Consider the following 19,781-nt stretch of genomic DNA (forward strand, 5'->3'; position numbering starts at 1 on the left):
AATTTTAATTGAAAAGTTCTCAATCAAAAACCATAAACGTTTTAAAAGTGTTTAGAATATAATCACAGACAACTGGTAATAGAAAATGTCAGAAAATCTTTTGGTCTAAAGTGTGGGAACACTAGAATTAAAACTATTTCAAGAATATACATTTTTATATATAAATCAGTAGTTCTACACCTTTTTGACTCCTAAGCTCCCCTTTGTCCAAGAAAATATTTAAAGCCCTTCCTCTGTCTAATAAGTTAATACGTTTCTGTGGTTATAATAATATTGGCCCCCAGTCCCCTGGTTGAGAACCACTGTTTTACACGACCTTATTTAAATTATTTCCCGTGTTTGTCACTGAACCGTAGTTATACTAATACAAAAATGGTTTGAATATGCATTCGAAGGACGTGTGTTATTAAACAATCAAAACTCTGTTCCTGGCTGGCAGTGAGACGCGCGTTCATTTCCGTTTCGAGGTGACGTCAGTGGGCGGGGTTTCCGTCTCGAAAATGAGTGGCGTCACACGCAGGGGCTTTCCTCGGTGACGTGAATGGAAAAGAGAATCAAACTGCGGACATAATCTGAGCAATATCGCGTACAGGGCAGGGGAAAAAAGGGCTGACATCTTCCCCTTGGACTGATTCTCGGGGAATGTAGTAGCGGATGCCTCTAGGGTGAGATTTGTCAGATTTACAGGACAGTTGGTTGAATGTACATGGTGTACAATAGCACCGAAGCTCACTGCGTTCCGCCCTATTCTGCTTCACTTTACTCTCAGTAACGCTACTATCTGATCCATCTGTACGGTAAGTGCTCAACAGACCTGTCGTCATGGTTACGCTTTAGTCTTATAAGGGTCTGTGGTTTTAAAATACAATAGGGTTGTCAAAGTGTTCTGATATTAGTAAACATCCCAGTTAGGTGACAGGCCACCTGGACCTAATCAACATAGGTTTGTTTTACTGTAGACTGTTCTTTAAGCGCAGTAACGTTCTTTAATAAGGGCAGCAAATAAACTAGATATTTTGTACACACTGCTGATTTAGTTATGTTTCAATAGTCACGCTACTACTACGCTACACTAGGCAAGACACAGTTTAGGGACAGTGTATGTATGTATGTATGTATGTATGTATAACGTTATGTGTGTGTGCGTGTGTGTGTGTACACGTATAATATTGATGTACATGAGTTTCAGCAGTTACGCTTCTATCTGTTTATCTATCATGTAAATGAGCTATTTTATACATTGCTAATTTAGTTATGTTTTAGTAGTTAAGCTTTTATTTAAATGAAACCATTTAGGGACAAAATTTAGTATATATTTAATGTTTCAGAGGTTAAGCTTGAACTAGGCAGGGCACAAATAAGCTAATATTTAAATGACATTAATTTATTATTTTTAATTCCCTCGGCAGCTTTAAATTTAGACATATGGACATCTAGTCACCTCTTCCATGTGCACATAACATGTCCGTTTTTATGAATTGAGATTCTTGTCCTTCCTGGACTGCTTTGTTGACTCTGGCTGAGGCCCGGTCTGCCTTTGTGGTGTTGCTTCCTCAATAACACCTTTCTAAATATAGAGTGTCCTGGTTCATCATGAAATTTACAGTATTTCATGAATTCTTTGTAACTGTGTATGTTTTAGACATTTTGACAACACTTCTAGAGTAAGCAAGGAATGCACAGAATGACTTTGGTTTCATTTCTTCTTTTGTGTCAGCAAGCATACGGTTAATTCCAGTCTTGTCTTGTTTTTTTTGTTTTTTTTCTCTGGGCTATCCAATTTACCGTAAACCAGCATGTGACTGTTAAGAACTGATAAAATCGAGAAGTTTGGTTTCACAGGAAGCCTGGCTGTTTTTCTTTTGTACCAGCCTCATTTACAATAGTAGGTGAGTGTGAATGTGGCATGTTTTGAGACGTGATATGAGATTTTGACTTCTGTGAGGATACGATAAAGGATGAGGTTAGCTGGAGAACAGACAGCCTGGTTCTTAGCAAGAATGGGACATGGATCAACTCAACCACCTGCTCTGCACAGATATTCACACAGACTCACAGATTAAAGAGATTTCTTTAAGTATCACAACTCATCTAATGGGTTAGTTAGACCGTCTGGCAGTACTTCCTGCCCTCCCCGTCACAATGGAGAGGTTAAACTGCGTACGTGTGCTCAAAACTTGACAGAATACTGACAGTTCTGTCTAACTAAATCTTCTGTGTATGGATTACTTTACCCCTACACCACAAAAATCTGTCATAATTACATTATTTACAATCTAATCAGTCTAAAACCAGTGTTATTGTAGTATTATTTACATACTATTATAGTATTTGTTAATATTTTAAATTAGCCTTTTTACATGTTCAATTCTAGTTTTAGTTTAAGTAATTGTAGTGTTTTTGATTTGTATTTAGTTTTTGTTTTTAATTAGCTTTAATTTTTTATTTTAGTTTAGTAATTTTAGTGTTTCAACTTAAATATATTTATTTCAGTTAGTTTCCAACATTTTTCAATTTTCATCTTTTTAAGAGTGAGTTTTTCATCTAATAATTATATTTTATATCATTTCAGCTTTTTCAACTAACAGATATGTTTTTTTAAAATAGTTTTATACTTCCTTATTAATCATAACACTGTTCTAAACCTGTATGAGTTTCCTCCTTCTGTGGGACAGAAAAGGAGATATTTTGAAGAATGTGCTGGTCACTATTTTTAATCTAGTGATGTGCCATTTGTGAATCCTTTTTTTTTTTAGATTCTTGAGATTATCAGAGTTAAGTGTGGTTCTTACACAAACCTGTCATATGTTTTCAGAAGACAAGAAATAAATATAGCTAAAAACCATTTGAACTAGGCTACTTTTAAAATACTTTTGAGACATTTCCTCTTTTCTTTGTCCCACAAAAGAAAGAAAATCAAATAGGTTTGGAACTTGAGGATGAGTAAATAATGACAATTCTGTTAACTGAAATCAACAACGTTCTGAAGCTACTTTGTGTAATATGATAAAGATGCAGATGGAAAACAAGACGGCAGGACACCTGCAGGCTTTGCTAAGAACAATAAGCCTCAGTGGAGCTTCAGATGTGACTCAAATGGTTATGTAATGACTAGAGATCCAGTAGCCCACCTGTACACCAACTGGTCCATGTGACTGGTGTGTGTGTGTGAGATAGAGACAGACGGAGCCGTGGTCTAGGGCTGTAGGATGATATGAAAGTGCTGAGGTGTGCTTTCAGGGTCTGTCGCGGCGGAAGTGCTGAGGCAGTGTCAGTCTCGCTCTGTCTTATCTCTCACGGTAATGAGTTTGTCAAGATGGATTGTGCGGTAAGGGCTGGCGGGAGGCCAAGCTATGCACAATTATTTTCTGTTTTTCTTCTTTCAATGCTCTGTCGATTGTTTAATTATATTTAGCTTATTATTCTGCGTTTGTGTGAAATGTGTTGTGTCCTCATTCTGTGCTGTGTTCTCATAATAGCCCCAGAGTTTGCAAACCTATGCTGATTTGTAGCCTGCATGGTTCATTTGTGGTTTCTGTTAATAATTCATCTTCGGAATGCCTCTGTGACATGTTGATAAATGGTCTGGAAAAAACACGATTCGTTCTGAAACAAAACTTTACAGTAAGAGATTATGAAACTAATATTCCTGTTCCTTATAAGGGATCTCACTTACAGTAAGTGTCTGTAGTAAGGATCTGCTTTCATTATGACTTCATCAGAAGTTGTTTCCCGTTTTCAATATAGCCAATATGGAAAAAAAAAGTAAAAATAAAAAAAATTCACTGTGGTACATTTCCCAGTATTACATGCTAAATACCATAATTAAATTATTATTAAGAGTCTACAATTGTAATAGCAAGGTAATAAAGCCAGTATATATAGTAAATAACTTATTTTGTCAATACAAACAAATTATATAATTTAATAAGCATTTTGATTATTAGTAGTATAACATTAATATTACATTTGATTATGACTATTAGTGATTATATTAGTGACTATTAGAATTTCCCCTTTCTCCGTGATCAACATCTCTTTGATGTTTTCTCTCTTGTGTGTGTTTTATACTTTGCATCTAGTTACAAACTCTGGCTGTAGTGATAAAACCTAAAGCAAACTCGCGGTAACAGGGATCCATCCTTCATCATACAAGGTCTGGGAGCTTATGCTGTGGATTGTTCCAACTGTTTTCAAAGTTTTTAAATAAACTCTTTCCTAAATGGAAAAAGCAGGCTGCTAGTTTCCAGCTGCAGCACTGTAAGCAGAAAACAGCTTCTTGTGAATCGACATGTCATTCACAGCTGATAAATAATAGAGCAACTTCTGTTGTACAACAATGCAGCCACGCCCATTACACACACACACACACACATACAGTGGGTTCTGCTTTGTAAACTTGCGCTCTGGTGCCGAGATGTAACACAGATTTTCCAGAAACAGCTTTTGTTGTGCACCCGCTAGCATCCCTCACACACACTAAACCTCAGAGAGCACAGATGGTAATTGTGTCATCGGTTGCATTAGCAGAGGCTGCTGAAGTGGAATGGAGGGCTATTACCAACCATCTCAGCCCTAAGTTATATATATATATAGACGAGAGACTCTTTTTCATTTAACCTGCTATGATTCAACACCACCTTTTCAGTCTGCCTGTTCAGAATAGGCAGATCAGCTGAGATCGTATGGAATTTTCCTGTTTCCGTCGACTAGACTTTTGCATTTTTAATGCGTCTACTACCTCTCGGTCACGTACAGTATAGAGCACGTAGTGCTTGATGATTGTTGCATCCTCTTGTCATAATGGCTCAAGACATCAGGACACAGTGGCTGTGAGCAATGCGAAAGCACTCTGTGGAAAAGTGGGTCATACTGACTGCTGTCACTGCGTACCTTGCAGATCCATGAACAGCAGCAGAAAACAGGCTGCTTTAGTTTACTGGGCTTTATGCTGTTACTCTCTTGGTCAAATACAGTGCTAACTAGCCATTTATGTGGGAAAATGCAGCTATAATGTTTTTTTTAAAAACATGTACCATGTTAATACTGTTTTTGGACATACTAGATTATAGTAATACCATGTTTAAAAAACAAACAAAAAAAGCCTATCATAAGCACCATTGCATATGAATGTGTTAATACTATCATTGTTCATTATTATAGGTGCATTCATGATTATCATGATTACGAGATTCCATCCTTCTGTTCTCGTCGAATTTGTAATTACAATTTGTACTGAATTTTCTGAAAGCTCTGTCTTGAACCACCTGCCACTACATCATACAGAAACACTCAAGATGGCTGTGGCTTCAAATGTAGTGAAGTGGATAATGATTTCATTATATTTTTGTTTTAATAATGCAAGATTATTCGAATACATGTATAGCTAGTTGAATAACTAATGTCTAATGTCCTGCTAAATAAGCTAAATAAACTTTAGTTTACTTTATTAATAAGGCATGTACATAATTGTTACTGTTACTTGTGGTTTTGATGAGTTGTTTTACAGTAATTACAATGCAACTTAGGGGTCTGTGGTATAGTCATAATGTTGCTTACTTGTCTATTAAATTATGTGAAAATTCATTTAAAAATTCACCCATAATGTGACTTGAATACACCTTTTTTTATGGGATATAAAGTAAAAAAAAAAAAAAATAAAAAAAAAATTCAGGTTCATTCATACAACTATCCTGATATCATAATGAAGACAAAAGAATGAAGTTCTTGAAAAGTAAACCATCCTATTTTATTATTATTATTTTATACATATATATGTTCAAACAAAAAACAAAAAAACTGCTTCACTGAATAATAAATAGTTGGCATAAACGTATGTTTTTTTTATTTTTATTTTTATTTTATTATTCCTCCTTTATCATTGGCACACTTAATTGTCATTGATCCATTAACAAACTTAACAATCTACTATGTTTTCATAACACTAATAAAATAAACAATATATATAAGTGGACTGACTGTCAGCTTAACACTAGCATGGTGGTCTCTTTCCCTTCCCCCTCGCACAAGTAAACAGATTTGTGCTACTCAGGCATTAGTCCAAGGGTCATCAGAGCAGAAAACCAGGCCACATCAGTTTTAGATGAGTTTGTGTAGCTGTAGTATGTGTTTTTATTGAGTAGGAATAGCCTATGTACCAGAGAGATTGACAGATTACACTGGCCTACAAAACCATTTCCTCCGCTTCAGTATGGCATTTGCGTACAGCATTGATGTTGCTCTCAGATAAAAATAAATGAATAAAGTCCAGTGGAGGCATGCACTCATGCGTTATATGATGTATGGTGTTAATATCTGCCGGGTGTGTATATGTGTTCATAAGGGCCAGAGTCACTGTGAGGGTCCTTGTTTGCTGTGTTCATAGTGGGAATCTCCATGGCAACTGCACTAGCAGCGCAGTGTGAAGTGGAGAGGGAGCGCTCGAGTGTGTGAGAGAGTGTGGATGAGAGGGTGTCATCAACAGTGAGACAAAGAAAATGAGAGAAGTAAAATCTAACACAAGATGTAAGGACAGAAAATGGGATAAGAGAAATCCATTTTTAACAAGTTAAAGTTACAGAATCAATTACTTCACGTTTTTAAACGGCTGGTAATTGGTTTAAGTCTGGCAGTCACTTCGTGAGTCGGATGCAATGAAGCGTTAACTGTGAAATGAAAAGAGACTGAGAATAAAAGAAGGGAGGAGTGTGTGTGTGTACGTGAGCATGCTCCTCCTGCAGGCTGTCTGTGCGCTGTGCTAACTTCCTGTGTTATTTCTCTTCCTTAACAGACCAGCCGATTCAGAAGAGAGAGAACAGCAAACTGGAGCACACACATCTCGGCTCTGCGAGCAAGAGAATTTAGCGGAGCCAAAAGAGGACGAGCCCTCAGAAAGGATTACGTTATCTTGAGCCAGATTCATTTTTTACTAACCACTTGAACTTCCTAGTTGTCTTTAAACGCCCTATTTTTAATTGACAGTATCTGTCAGTTTTGTAGTTCGTAACACATTTGGGGTGCAACAATTTTCTTTGTTTCCTTTTCTTTTTCTATTTACGAGAAGATTGTTGGAGTGAAAGGACTTTTTTCCCCCATCCTTTTCCCTTTTGGCTTAATTAGTCTAGTTATCTTTCCGTTTATTGTTTAAACACGAATCCTTGTTGTAGTTATGACTTCATAAATGGAATGTTCCTAACGGTAAACTAACTGGAATTTGTTGAGACCTTGACAAACATTCTTTTGTGTATCGGGAGTGTCCGTGTCCGTGTCCTTGAGGTTTGGAGCTTCGTTGAAATCATTCCGTGGAAGGAACTGAGAAGCTTTACACAAACCTCACCTCTAACCCAAACTCGCTGACCTCTCGTAAGGACTCAAGTGGGAGAACATTACACGATAGTTCTTGGGAAATGGGATCCGAAAAGGACTCTGAATCACCCCACTCCTCTGTTAGCGGCATTCCCAATCCGAAATGCCGAGGGCCGGGCAAGAAGCAAGGCAGGATCTCTTTTCATAGTCTCTTCCATGGCAAACGCGGATCCAGGGTGAACAAGGCTAATGTGGGAACTCCTCTTGCGCAACAGCTGCACCAACAGCAACAGCTCCAGCAGCAGCAGCTTCTCCAGCCCCCCACGCCCACTAATGTTTCATCAGACCCCTCAACGGCAGACCCGGCTGAACCCTTGTCCGCTAGCCAGGCCTCTCTGGGAGGTCAAGAACTCTTAGAGTGTCCCCTGTGCCTGGTGCGGCAACCTGCGGAGCAGCTTCCCGAGCTCCAGGGATGCAGCCATCGGTCTTGCCTGTGCTGTCTACGGCAGTACTTGCGTATCGAGATCACCGAGAGCCGAGTGCAGCTCAGCTGTCCAGAGTGCGCCGAACGACTTGCCCCAAGGCAGGTGGCCCTCATCCTGGATGATCCCAGCCTGATGGAGAAGTATGAAGAGTTTTTGCTGCGCCGCTGTCTGGCATCGGACCCTGATTGCCGATGGTGTCCAGCTCCGGACTGTGGGTAAGACTGGTTTGAATGTTAGAGATTTATAAAATATACACAATTACCTGTTTGTTTTGAATTGGAAATGTTGCTGTATATATAAGCTACATGGCCAAAAGGTTGCGGGCCTTCTAATTAAGTTTGGCAAGACTCCTAAATTCCAGTGTGAAGATGTGTCACTACCACATCCAGTGACGTTATAGGAAATTGTGGGATGTGGCAACAGTTTGGGAAGGAACTTCTGTTCCAGTATTAAACTCCCCTGTGCACATAATGAGGTCATTATGCAAATGATTTACTGAGTAAATGATGTGGAAGAACTTGGCTAGCCTAAAGCCCAGATCTAAACCCCAGTGATATTTTTTGAGCAATTAAAGGACCTTGATCATATTCAAAATGTCTGTTTATGACAGTTATGACATTGCAGAAAGAAGTCTGGAAATAACATTCCCTCATGTCACAAGTCTCATTTCCTAATATGTTCTCTGCCACATAATATCAGATATGACTGCTGACCTATTCTCTTCCTGATATCTGAGGTGACCTCACTATGAATCTTCCCTTTACTTTTAACATTTAGGTGTTATCCTGTCTTGTAGTCAGTGGAGGACATGGTCATAGGTGAAATAGGGCGGCAGAATTTGGCATGAAGTGCTGCCCTGCCTACAGCTGTCACACTCCATTTCTCTCATTTCAATGTTTTGGTTTCCGTGAAATCACAAAATGAAATGCAACCTAATCTGCTACTGAAATTGATAAGCATACTGATAATCAGATGGTATTTTAAATAGTGATGCATAAAAAATTCACCAACCCAAAATATTAGGCCAAAACTGTGAAAAAATACATGGCCAAAAAAGTTTTGGAGGGCCAAAATCATTGACAGAAACTCCTAAATGAGGTACAGCAGTGTAAGCAGTGTGGACACACTGCACTGTTACAAAAAAGAATGTATCCCCTGAGAACACGACACTGTGAACAGCATCCTGAGGTCAGTTAGCCAATTACGCAATTTAATTACCGAAACCTTATTTTAATTTCAGTTTCAGTTTTTGTCTAAGTGAAAACTTGAATTTTAGTTCTTCAAATGTGTGCTCTCTGGCACTGAAAGCAAGAGACACACCACTGAGCCACATCAGCTCATGTTTTGAGACTGGACTGTGCCCTCCATAAGACCTAGAATTCCTAGAATCACCCCAGACGTAAGTGTCCATCGGCCAATGAGAATTTCAGAGTCAGCTCCAGCTTTAGGAAAACCAATTTGCTGTATTCCCTCTTGATTTCAGCCTAACACAGCTCTTCCCACACCCTCAACACAGAGTTTACGCATTCATATCCGTCAAACACTCTCTACTGTGTAGGCATCCTAAAATTGCCCAAGCGTTGGTTGAGAGATTTCTAGTTTCTTGCCCAGCATGCTCTCGTGTCTGAATGGGAGCAAATCCAGCTATGTTCCAACATCTATCTGAAAACCTTCCCAAGAGACTAGAAGCTGTTAAGAATAACCAGCTCTTTATTAAAGCCAATGGTTTCGAAACTAAAATCTCAACAAGGGCGTGGTATTTGGGCATCCACAAACCAAATAGTGTATTAAATGCATGTATTTCAGATCTTTGTCAGATTCAATAGAAGTAAGTGGACGTATTGAACAGTTTCTGTTTGTTCTGTGTGCTTCGACAAGTGTAGGAGGCATTTGGACAGTTATAAGGAAAACTTGCGTTTGTTTAGCTGATGTGTCATTCTGAGAAAGTGTGATTTACTTCAGAGGCCTTTTACGACCTGTCCAAGGTTTGTCAATCATAATGATGCGCCAGTGACCTACATTTAAGGGACATGATTTTGTCTGCTTCTCTGCTTGTTTGAGTCACTGCCACTTCCTATCAGGCCCACGACTGATGATAAGGGGTTTTCAGATGGACTGGGAATTTTTCAAAAAAGGTCATTCGAGATCACACTATTGGCTAGTTGGTTAGTTAGTTGCATCATATGAGGTTATTAAATGAAAGTGTGACGTTTTCTTTGCTGTAGGACACATTGAGTTTCACCCAGATGGTTCATTTGTCTATTTGTAGACTAACTAGGAATCTCCCACCTTAGACGATAAAAACACACTTTTGATCTCAGAACCACAGAAACAAACCCTGACGGAAAAGCTTCCCCAGTATATTTTGCGTATCAGTTCCAGTCCATGGTGCTGCTTATTACCCATCAGCCCCCCAACCAGCTTTGCTTCAGCTTGATTGAAAGTCCAGAGCTGCCAATGGGAGACGGGAACAACTTGTTTCTCTCTCCCTCAGTGATAAGTTGCTGTGGCAACTGAGATGCGGCACGGAGGTAGAGTTGCTATGGGTAACTGAGGCTGGTAAATTGATTAAGACAATCATTGGCTACTCACTTGACCGTGTGTGCATGCCACGGTGTCTTTGTGGGCTTCAAATTAGAGTGTTGATTTCATTGTTTTTAATCCTAGTGAGCTCTGAGTGTTCTGGGATACCATAATCATGTGTAATGAGGTGGGTTTCGACTTGACTCTACATGTAGGGTGTGTGCGCCAGTACGTGCAGGTAATTGGAAGCTCTTTGTATAGGACATTACACTTCTCCATTGCAACTGAGCTGATTAATGAGGTGTCGGCTGGAGGAGGAATGTTTTCTTCAGAACCTGCTTTAACTTCGGCCAACAGGTCAAAACATGCACTTAAAATTAAAGGGATTGTTTTTGTCACGCATAAGCTAATGTTAGACAGGGAAGTTTGGTAGGTTTTATTTTTATTCGGAGGGAGAAATCGGCTTTTTCTTTCACTGGGAAAAACCCACCTACCCAGTTGATCTACTGCCAATGTGTTTATTCAGCCATAAAATCATTAAAATGATTCAATGTTATGGTGTTTTTTTTTTTTTTTGACTTAAAAATATGTTTGTTAATAATCATTGTGCTTACTGTTCTGAGGTCTGAAGTAGAGTTTGGCAGCCAAGAAATTTTCTTAGTAAAGTAATAAAATGCTACTGGAATACTAGGAAACTCTCAGGGCAGGAACATACTGACTGGAATAAATCTTTCTTCTCATTTTCCATAATGTAGTAGTGTCTGTACCTGCTAATGTTTTCCTTGACTTTAAAAGGAATTTGACATTACAAAGAATCTGAGTAGGGAACACACTGATATTATGGTGTATGTGATTACTTTGGGGGCCATTTAATTTCAGCCTTAATCGGATACATTTAAAAATGGCGTTTTTGTTTCAAAGTGCTCTCCGTCCACATTAGCCTTTTTCAAGCGTTTTCCAAAAGTTTCTCATTCATGCTGAAACGTCGGAAAACGTTAAATCCGCCTTACTACGCATGTGTGAAACCTTCATAAAAGATGGTACAGTTGGAACATACATAAATTTTCATGCAATTCTTCTGGCAGGATTTTATTTACGAAAATATCTCATTCACTGACGCGCGTCCAGGTTGCAACATTATATGTTTGATCTAAAACGCAACTGCCCTCATGTTTTGCCGCAGGACAGCAATCCTGAATAAATTTTCTGTCATCTTTGCAGGACTGTAATATGAAGAGTGTACAAAGTAACACATCTTTAGCAACAGTGTGAAAGTGAACAGCACATAACAGGCACAATACCAGTGTTGTGCCCATTGTCAATCCCCTGCCAAATTATTACCCCACTCGTTGAAATTGCTATCTGATTGCCTAATCCTAACCCCACCCCTAATCCTGCCCCTACCCCACACCTAACCATAAACCTACCAATACTAGGGGGGTAATAATCTGGCGGGGGTCAGAATTCGGCACAACACCGGTATAAACATAGATATCTATTGGTACAATATGCATCACATGATTAAAAATGCGTCAGTCGTTTTCAAAAGCCTCCGTTTTCACAGTCCACACTATAACGCAAAAACAGCGTTTTCAAATTCATCCACTTTGGAGAGTGTTTTCAAAAAGCTCAGCTTTCCTTGACAAAAACGCCAACGGGACACCAAAACGGAGAGAAAAAAATGCGTTTTCAAATGAAAACGTATTAGTGTGGACAAGGCCTTTATAAACGTTATCTGTGGGCATAATCATCAGTATGTCCTTATAGATGGTGTAATTTTTAAAACAAGTCTAAAATGTCTGAGATATTTACATGGTCCACATATTGCTCAGCCACATTTACAGAAAATATGATTTTACAATAATCCATTTTTAGGACATTTTTGTCTTCTTCTGTTTTTAGCACTGTAGACATACCATTGTTTGTGAATATGGTAATCATATAGTGTCATGGCATATATCAGAGTACGATACTATTACCGTCTGATACCATCTCTGTACCATGTACTTCTGTAAGAGTAGATTGCACACAACTAGGTATAATGATATCTCATATTACCTTAATTATAGATTTTCTAGGAGAGTCTGATGACCTGGTTTGCATTGTTCTCCTGCCAGGTTCGCAGTCATTGCCTCTGGGTGTGCCAGCTGCCCCAGACTGGTGTGTCGAAGAGAAGGGTGTGGTGCTGAGTTCTGTTACCACTGCAAGCAAGTTTGGCATCCTAACCAGACCTGTGACTCGGCCCGCCAGCAGAGGGCGCTGTCCTTGAGAACGCACAGTAACCATTCACCCAGCTACACAGCCGAGCAGGGACACAGTGAGTGTTTAACCAGCAGCCAACCACTCTTTTCTGTCCCATAAACAGAGAGAGACTGTAATATCATTTGGGGTTAGGCTCTTTGTACCTGGGCAAGGAGTCAATCACATAGCAACGCCCTAGAAACTAGGGGTGGGTGATACGACCAAAATCTTATATCACGATACGAGTCATTTTATTTCACGGTAATGATTTATTTCATTATTATTTCATTGCCTTTTTGATATCAAATTTTTTGATACTATAGAAATTTCATAATTCTTGTCACCAGTGTCAATATCACAGAATACTAGCCTAAAAAAAAACTCAAGCTTACTGAAGACAAGTAAACTGTCAGCGATTAAATAAGAATAAGAACGTAATTACAAGCAGTAGAACTACAAAAAAACTACAGTAGAACAAATAAATAAAAAAGGCTACATGCATTGTATAAAGTAATCAATTGTATAAAAACACTGCATATTTTTCACTTTGTAAAGTAAATATATATTACTTCTTATTAAAGTTACAAACTTGATTTAGTCGAGAGCCGTGAGAGATTTTCTCTCTTTTGTTGTTTGATTAACAGGAATGACAGACAGCAGGCATATTAGACTGCTGTCACTTTAAGAGCTTCCCGGATCCAATATACGGTTACACATGAGTTTAGTTTCTCAGCTGTTTGCTTTCAATTACGATCTACTGTGTTTACGAGTATACTTGCAAAGATGGGCATTTTGACACGTAAACTAGAAACCACTCAAATCACTTTAGCAAAAACATAGCAATGCCCTAGAAACCTCTTAGATCCCACTAGAAACCACCCTGATCACACAAGCACATAGCAACAAAACAAATCACTGGATCACGTTTTGCACATACAAGCGGCATTCACATTTTTATTCAGAAAATGTACAATTCTAGTTTATGTTTTGCTGCGGGCAGTAGTATATTAGTCCTTCACTGTTTACTCTGTTAAGTACGTATCGCAAAGTGTTTATCACGTCGGAATTAGTGGATAAAAATAAACTCAAAACTCTAGTGTGCTTTCTGTCTGGTTTATTGTGTTTCAGAGTGCCACTCATATTATTTGATTTGCGGTGTGCTTCCCCCTTGAGCGCTTTAATTTTGTGCACTTCAGTGTTCACTGCAGATTATTGAAGTTTCTCTTTCCCTAAACGACTGCGCTCTCTCCTCCTCCTCCTCCTCCTCAAGTTCTCTCTAGCTTCTCTCCTGAATTCCAGCAGGAGTCTGCTAACGTCTCTTATTCCCTGTCTGGCATTCAGAAAGCACTTCCTCAGCACACATTGTTTACAGCAATTCTAAATCCCAACCCTCTAATCCCCACTCAGCTGATGACATCAAGCCTTGCCCCCGATGCGGTGCCTACATCATCAAGATGAACGATGGCAGCTGTAATCACATGACCTGTGCTGTCTGCGGCTCTGAGTTCTGCTGGCTCTGTATGAAGGAGATTTCAGACCTGCACTACCTCAGGTACCTTCTGCTACCCATCAGTGGGAATATCTCAAACTACTTGCTCGAATCGAAAAATAATAATATTCTGTGTCTTCTCAGTCCATCAGGTTGTACGTTCTGGGGAAAGAAGCCATGGAGTCGCAAGAAGAAGATTCTGTGGCAGCTGGGCACTTTGATTGGTGCGCCGGTGGGCATCACTCTAATCGCTGGCATCGCAGTTCCTGCTATGGTTATCGGCCTTCCTGTTTACATTGGACGCAAGGTGCGGAGTGCCAACATCACACCTTTCTCTACAGCGTTACAGTTTAGGTTAATATGGAAACCTTTATCAGCTGCAATCAGGAAGAGAACATCCCTTAAAAAGCCTGGGAATTTCCCTCAAGTCAGCCGTGTTGCTCAACCAGCTTAATTGCTTTTGATATTGAACATGACTTCCTGGTGTAGGATACAGAGTGGCCATTGAACATTATTTCCATGCTACAAAAGACGTTTTGTTCTGTTTCAAAGATTTGATTCCGATTTTGAAGCTTTAGGATGCCACTAGATGAGATTTTAGCAGATAAAAGCACATTTGTGACAGTGCAGTAACACAGCTGCTGTTTGTCACAGATCCACTCGCACTATGAGGGCAAGAAAACGTCCCATCACAGGAGGAATCTCGCTATCACTGGTGGTGTGGCTCTGTCAGTCATCACGGCTCCAGTCATCGCTGCTGTCAGCGTGGGTGAGTATTCCTGAAATCATTTACATTCACATTTACATGTATTCGTTTAGCAGATGCTTTTATTCAAAGCGATTTACAAATGATATCCTTACATGATGGTAATGTTAATGTTTCAGAGGTAAAAACCAGTGATTTCAATAGTACAATAGTATAGTAACACAATTGGGAATTTTGCGAAAGATTTACACACAGATTTTACAAAATGTTCAAGTTGTTCATGCAGATGTGCTGCACTGACCAAGAGAAATCCGGTTGGTTTGAAAGTGACTTCTGTGTCAGCTAATAACAATAGTCAATGGACCTTTTTTGTTTGCAAAATTTAGCTAATGTGACCAAATTTTTAGATGTTTTACTACAATGGAATGTATATAGAAAATAGTTATAGATCACTTGAAGACATTTTTGCTGCAGATTTTTTTCTCAATCATGTTGTTTTAGAATTTCTCTCTTCTGTTTAACACAAAAGGTGAATTTTTAGGGAATATTCTAGCCATGCTTGTGAATAGACTGTATAGACTACTTACATGATTTTATAATTCTCTGGTGCTTTTGCATCCTCTGTGAAGCTTAAGCTTCAGTTCCTGTTCATTATAATGGACACTATAGACAATTGCTTCTGCATTTAGCCTCAGTGGCAACTGCAACTTCCGGTGCAGTACAATGTATGGAAATTGTGAGAAAATGTCTGTCACAGCAATATTGATATGATCCACCTATACACTACAAGTATTTAACTCATTAATGGAACTCATTACTATAAAGTTATGTTTTAATATACTAAAATGTTATGTTTATTAAACACTGCTGGTCAAACATTTGGAGTATGGAGATTTTTGTAATGTTTTTTAAAATAAATCTCTTATGCTCACCAAGGCTGCATTTATTTAATCAAAAATACAGTAAAATTGTAATATTGTGAAAAATTAAAATTTATGTTTGTTTTTTTTCTTGTGATGGCAAAGCTGAATTTTCAACAGTCATTACTCCAGTCTTCAGTGTCACATGATCCTTCAGAAATCAGTATGCTGATTTGCTGTTCAATTATTATCAATCATTAATAGTGATCAAATATTAATAATGATTGACATTATCAGTGTTGAAAAAAAGGGAAGGAAGTTCAAAAGAACAGCATTTATTTGGAATAGAAATCTTTCTTACTTCAAATTTTGTGGTAGTGTATCACGGTTTCCACAAAAATATTAAGAAGTGCAACTGTTACCAACATTGACAATAATAAGAATTAAGAAATGTTTCTTACTGAGTCCAATTAAGCATATTTACTCATCAACTATCCTTTTAACCAGAGATTGACTATAGCTCAATATCTCTCCCCTACAGGCATTGGCGTCCCCATCATGTTGGCGTATGTGTATGGTGTTGTGCCTATCTCTCTGTGCCGCGGCGGGGGCTGCGGAGTGAGCCGGGGGAAAGGACGAGGTGTTAGGATAGACTTTGATGAGGATGACGGGCCTATTACAGGTAAAAAATCAAATAAAATAAAGATTGATCAAGTGTATCATCAGAAAAAAAAAACTTTGCAGTGCTGATTATTGTATTGAACCATCAATGTAGTTGCTGATGCATGGCGAGCGCTGAAGTCTCCCAGCTTGGGCGAGAGCAGTTTGGAGGGAGGAGCCAGCGGCCTCAGCACCACCTCTCCCAGCGAGGGTCTGTCCGTCGCCCCAGGGGGTCTGGGTGACACGCCCCACTTCAACACACTGGCAGGAGGAGCACTTGGTGCGAGGACAGGAAAATACAGCAGGTATGAGGGCATGTGGGATGTCAGCAGAAGGGCATTCTCTACTGTATGGTAAATACACAAGAGCTACACTGTAAATAAGGGTAATGTTCTTGTTTTCATGGAAACATGTTTATGTTTCAGGCTGGAGGTGCAGGCGACAGAGCTGGGAAAGGAAGGTGCTGGAAGGGAGACGGGCAGCTTGGGAGCGGCCAGTGACTGTGCCAGCACTAGGGGCATGGCAGGATCAATCACTTCCTCTTACACCTTACCTGACCGGTGTGTGAATCACTCACAATAAAAGCAACTGTTTAACGAATAAATGCACAATACCGTTCAAAAGGAATTAGCAAGATTGTATAATGTTTCTGAAAAATGTATCTTATGCTCACCAGGGCTGCATTTAATTTGAGTAAAACAGTAATATTGTGAAATATTATTACAGTTCTAAATAACTATTTTCTCTTTATTTGAATATATTTTCAAATGTAAAATTACTCTGATGGCAAAGCTGAATTGTCAGCATCATTATTCCATCATTATTATTACTCAGTAAATGTATAATTACACTGTAACAATGACACCTTAAAATAAAGTGTAACCCTTTATTTGAAGGTGTCATTGTTACAGTGTAATTATATATTGAAGTAATGAGTAATGTTAAAGGGTTACAGGTAGGATTAGGGTTTGGTTTAGGGTTAGTTGTTGTAATTATGCATCATTTATGGTTCTTACTATAGTAAGTACATGTAATGCATAACAAGGACATTGTAAAATAAGTGTTACCAGTAGCCCATTACTCGTTTTGGCCTTAACATGAAAATAATTATTAGCTTATGTGGATGGGCCAGAATTGGAATATTGGTGCATCCATACAACAAAATATAAGAATATCGCAACCTTGATTAAAAACTCCTGGAAGTGATGCTTTGTCTCATCTTTTCTATGATCTGTTGTGTTTCAGAGAGGGCACTAACCTTGAGATCCAGGTGGACATTGAAACGAAACCGAGCCATCTGTGTCTAACCACTGAAGAGGATCTGGCTCCGCCCGCTGCCGCCATGGCTCCCATCTCGGGGGAGGGGCCTCAGGACTGCAGCTCCCACAGGAGCGGGGTTATCATGGATTCCCCTCTGGGCCTGTCGCCAGGGATGTCACTCAGGGAGGGTCTCCGAGACGTCACCCTCGCTCAGCCGGAAAGCATCCGCAGCGACCTAGAGATGTCCGACACGCAGTCGGACGACATCGCAGAGCTAACGTCCGACGACTGCGACTCGCCCCACCCCAAGAGCTGCCAGAGCTGACGTCTGACGACTGCGACTCGCCCCGCCCCAAGAGCTACCACTCCGCACCCCTGCCGCAGACCACCTGCAGAGCCTTGAACCCCACCGACAGCCTGCACTGTCCCGACAATGTCATTCTGTACGTGTGAAAGAGACTCTCGCCATTGCACAAAGCCAACCGTTTCTGAGCTTTTGACGCTTTACCCATTCATTTGCTGCTTTTTATAATTATTAAAACACCTTAATGGCATCCAGACAGCTCATGGAACTGAACTCATCGCTCTGCTCGCCTGTCCCGTCTGGTTATTACAGACACGGACAGGTCCTCTACCTCTTCAGAAATTCATACTGTTATTCATCGGTTGGTGCGCAAATGCCTTGAGCAAAAAAAGCGCTGAATCGGTCTATCGCGACCAGAAGAATTTCCTTAGAAAACAAACAAACAGACAAATAATGTGAAATGTCGCCAAGCACATGAATACGTGAGAGGTTTTCGAGTGGTTTGTATATGGATGACACATTACAGTATTGTTTGTATGTTTGTTTTACTCCATTTTTAAAAAATCGACCTGGAAATTGTATGATTTGCTACATGCTAGTATTGTATTGTTTTGGTCGCACTGACCCAGTTTGCACAGATGAACACACACAGTTAAGATTGAGTAAGGTCTGCGATGGGAGACTGATCCGAACTTCACTAGCAGACAGTTTGACTTGAATCACTGACTGCCTGCCTTACAGACAGAGCACATGCACTCCGATCCCTTACACTGTCTGTGACTCACTGACAACACTGTTTGTGCCCTCTTGAGCTGAGACGTGAGCGATGGATGTATGTGTGGATGTTTACCAGTGTTGATTTCATTGCTGGGTATTAAAATCATATAGTATCAAGGATGGAACTGCCATTCACATGCATGTCTGTTGTTATTAATATCATTTAATTCGGCCTATTTTATCTCTTTCTTAAGCACATGGCTTTTGAATCTTTTTGTTTTGCGCAATTGTAGTTTTTTTATGTTAATTTTCCCGCTAGCTGGATGGATGGAGAGAGAGATGGGTTGGATGGATGAGCACTCCTACACTTTATCCCACTATTTATCATTGTTCTACATTGTAGGCTTATATTTATGCACTTCCTTTTTTTCTTTTGGAGCTTCTCTGGGAAACATTTGAATGGTGTAGTCATGATTTTGTTATTTAATTTTGGGTGTAATTGTTTTGCATTCTTAACATGCTATGCTTTCTGAATCTCATAATTATACTTGGCTGCAGAAAGAGAATCCTCGGTTTTTACATGTAATGATGGCTTAGCTTTGTCTTGTAATCACAAAAAAGGATTTGTGATTGTCACATCTTTTGCTTTTTTTTTTTTTTTGGTTGTGTGAAGATGCTTTCATGTTTTCAGGTTTATGAGCAGATTGTGAAAACTACTTGATAAATTTGAACTTTAAACTGGTTATGGTGAAATGAGTGTTAACTAAATTCAGTTACATAAACAATATGCTGAAAAGAAGGTGTGTTAAATCTGGCATTGTTTTGTACATCCCCACAAAGAGAACTGCACTGGCTGCGAGTGTTCGAATCAACATGAAAATAAACATTTCCTCATTTGTGGCAAGTTTGACTTATTTATTCGGCTCTTTTATTCGCATATATGCTGATGGACTTCTATAGAACTCCATAATATATAAATACACACTACATTAACATTACTGCATTGTGTACTACTTTATAGTTCAAGCTTAAAATCCAAAACACAACACGAAGAAGACCCTCGGGTTCAGTAAACGCTGAAAGAATGGTTGTAAAATTCATCAGAAAAAATATATTACTAAAATCATCTGTAAATATTCGAAGTCAAAGTTATATGCACCTAAGGTATATTGTTATTGTGAAAACCTTAAAACAAACTGAAAATAAAGCTATGAAAATGTTAACTGGAATA

The 19,781-nt window shown here is 39.2% G+C and overlaps 1 protein-coding gene across 1 annotated transcript; it reads left to right on the top strand.

Annotated features, from left to right (window-relative positions):
* The first annotated feature begins 533 nt into the window (after positions 1–533).
* On the top strand, positions 534–19,454 carry LOC107724316 (E3 ubiquitin-protein ligase RNF19B-like). Its single transcript, XM_016533189.1, has 11 exons — positions 534–797; positions 6,791–8,005; positions 12,431–12,630; positions 13,962–14,106; positions 14,188–14,350; positions 14,698–14,812; positions 16,151–16,291; positions 16,385–16,574; positions 16,695–16,829; positions 17,515–17,844; positions 17,892–19,454. Exons 2-11 carry the CDS (start codon positions 7,407–7,409, stop codon positions 17,980–17,982), a joined length of 2,109 nt encoding a protein of 702 aa, XP_016388675.1. The 5' UTR covers positions 534–797; positions 6,791–7,406; the 3' UTR covers positions 17,983–19,454.
* Positions 19,455–19,781: the final 327 nt, after the last annotated feature.

Source organism: Sinocyclocheilus rhinocerous, unplaced genomic scaffold, assembly GCF_001515625.1.
Source record: "Sinocyclocheilus rhinocerous isolate Xijiao unplaced genomic scaffold, SAMN03320098_v1.1 scaffold574, whole genome shotgun sequence".
NCBI lineage: Eukaryota > Metazoa > Chordata > Actinopteri > Cypriniformes > Cyprinidae > Sinocyclocheilus > Sinocyclocheilus rhinocerous.

Excerpts from the sequence above, each read along its gene's own strand:
- LOC107724316 (XM_016533189.1), top strand. The coding sequence starts at position 7,407 with ATGGGATCCGAAAAGGACTCTGAATCACCCCACTCCTCTGTTAGCGGC. Across the intron at positions 12,631-13,961 it reads CACAGCCGAGCAGGGACACA|CTGATGACATCAAGCCTTGC; the intron begins GTGAGTGTTTAA and ends ATCCCCACTCAG. Across the intron at positions 14,107-14,187 it reads TCAGACCTGCACTACCTCAG|TCCATCAGGTTGTACGTTCT; the intron begins GTACCTTCTGCT and ends GTGTCTTCTCAG.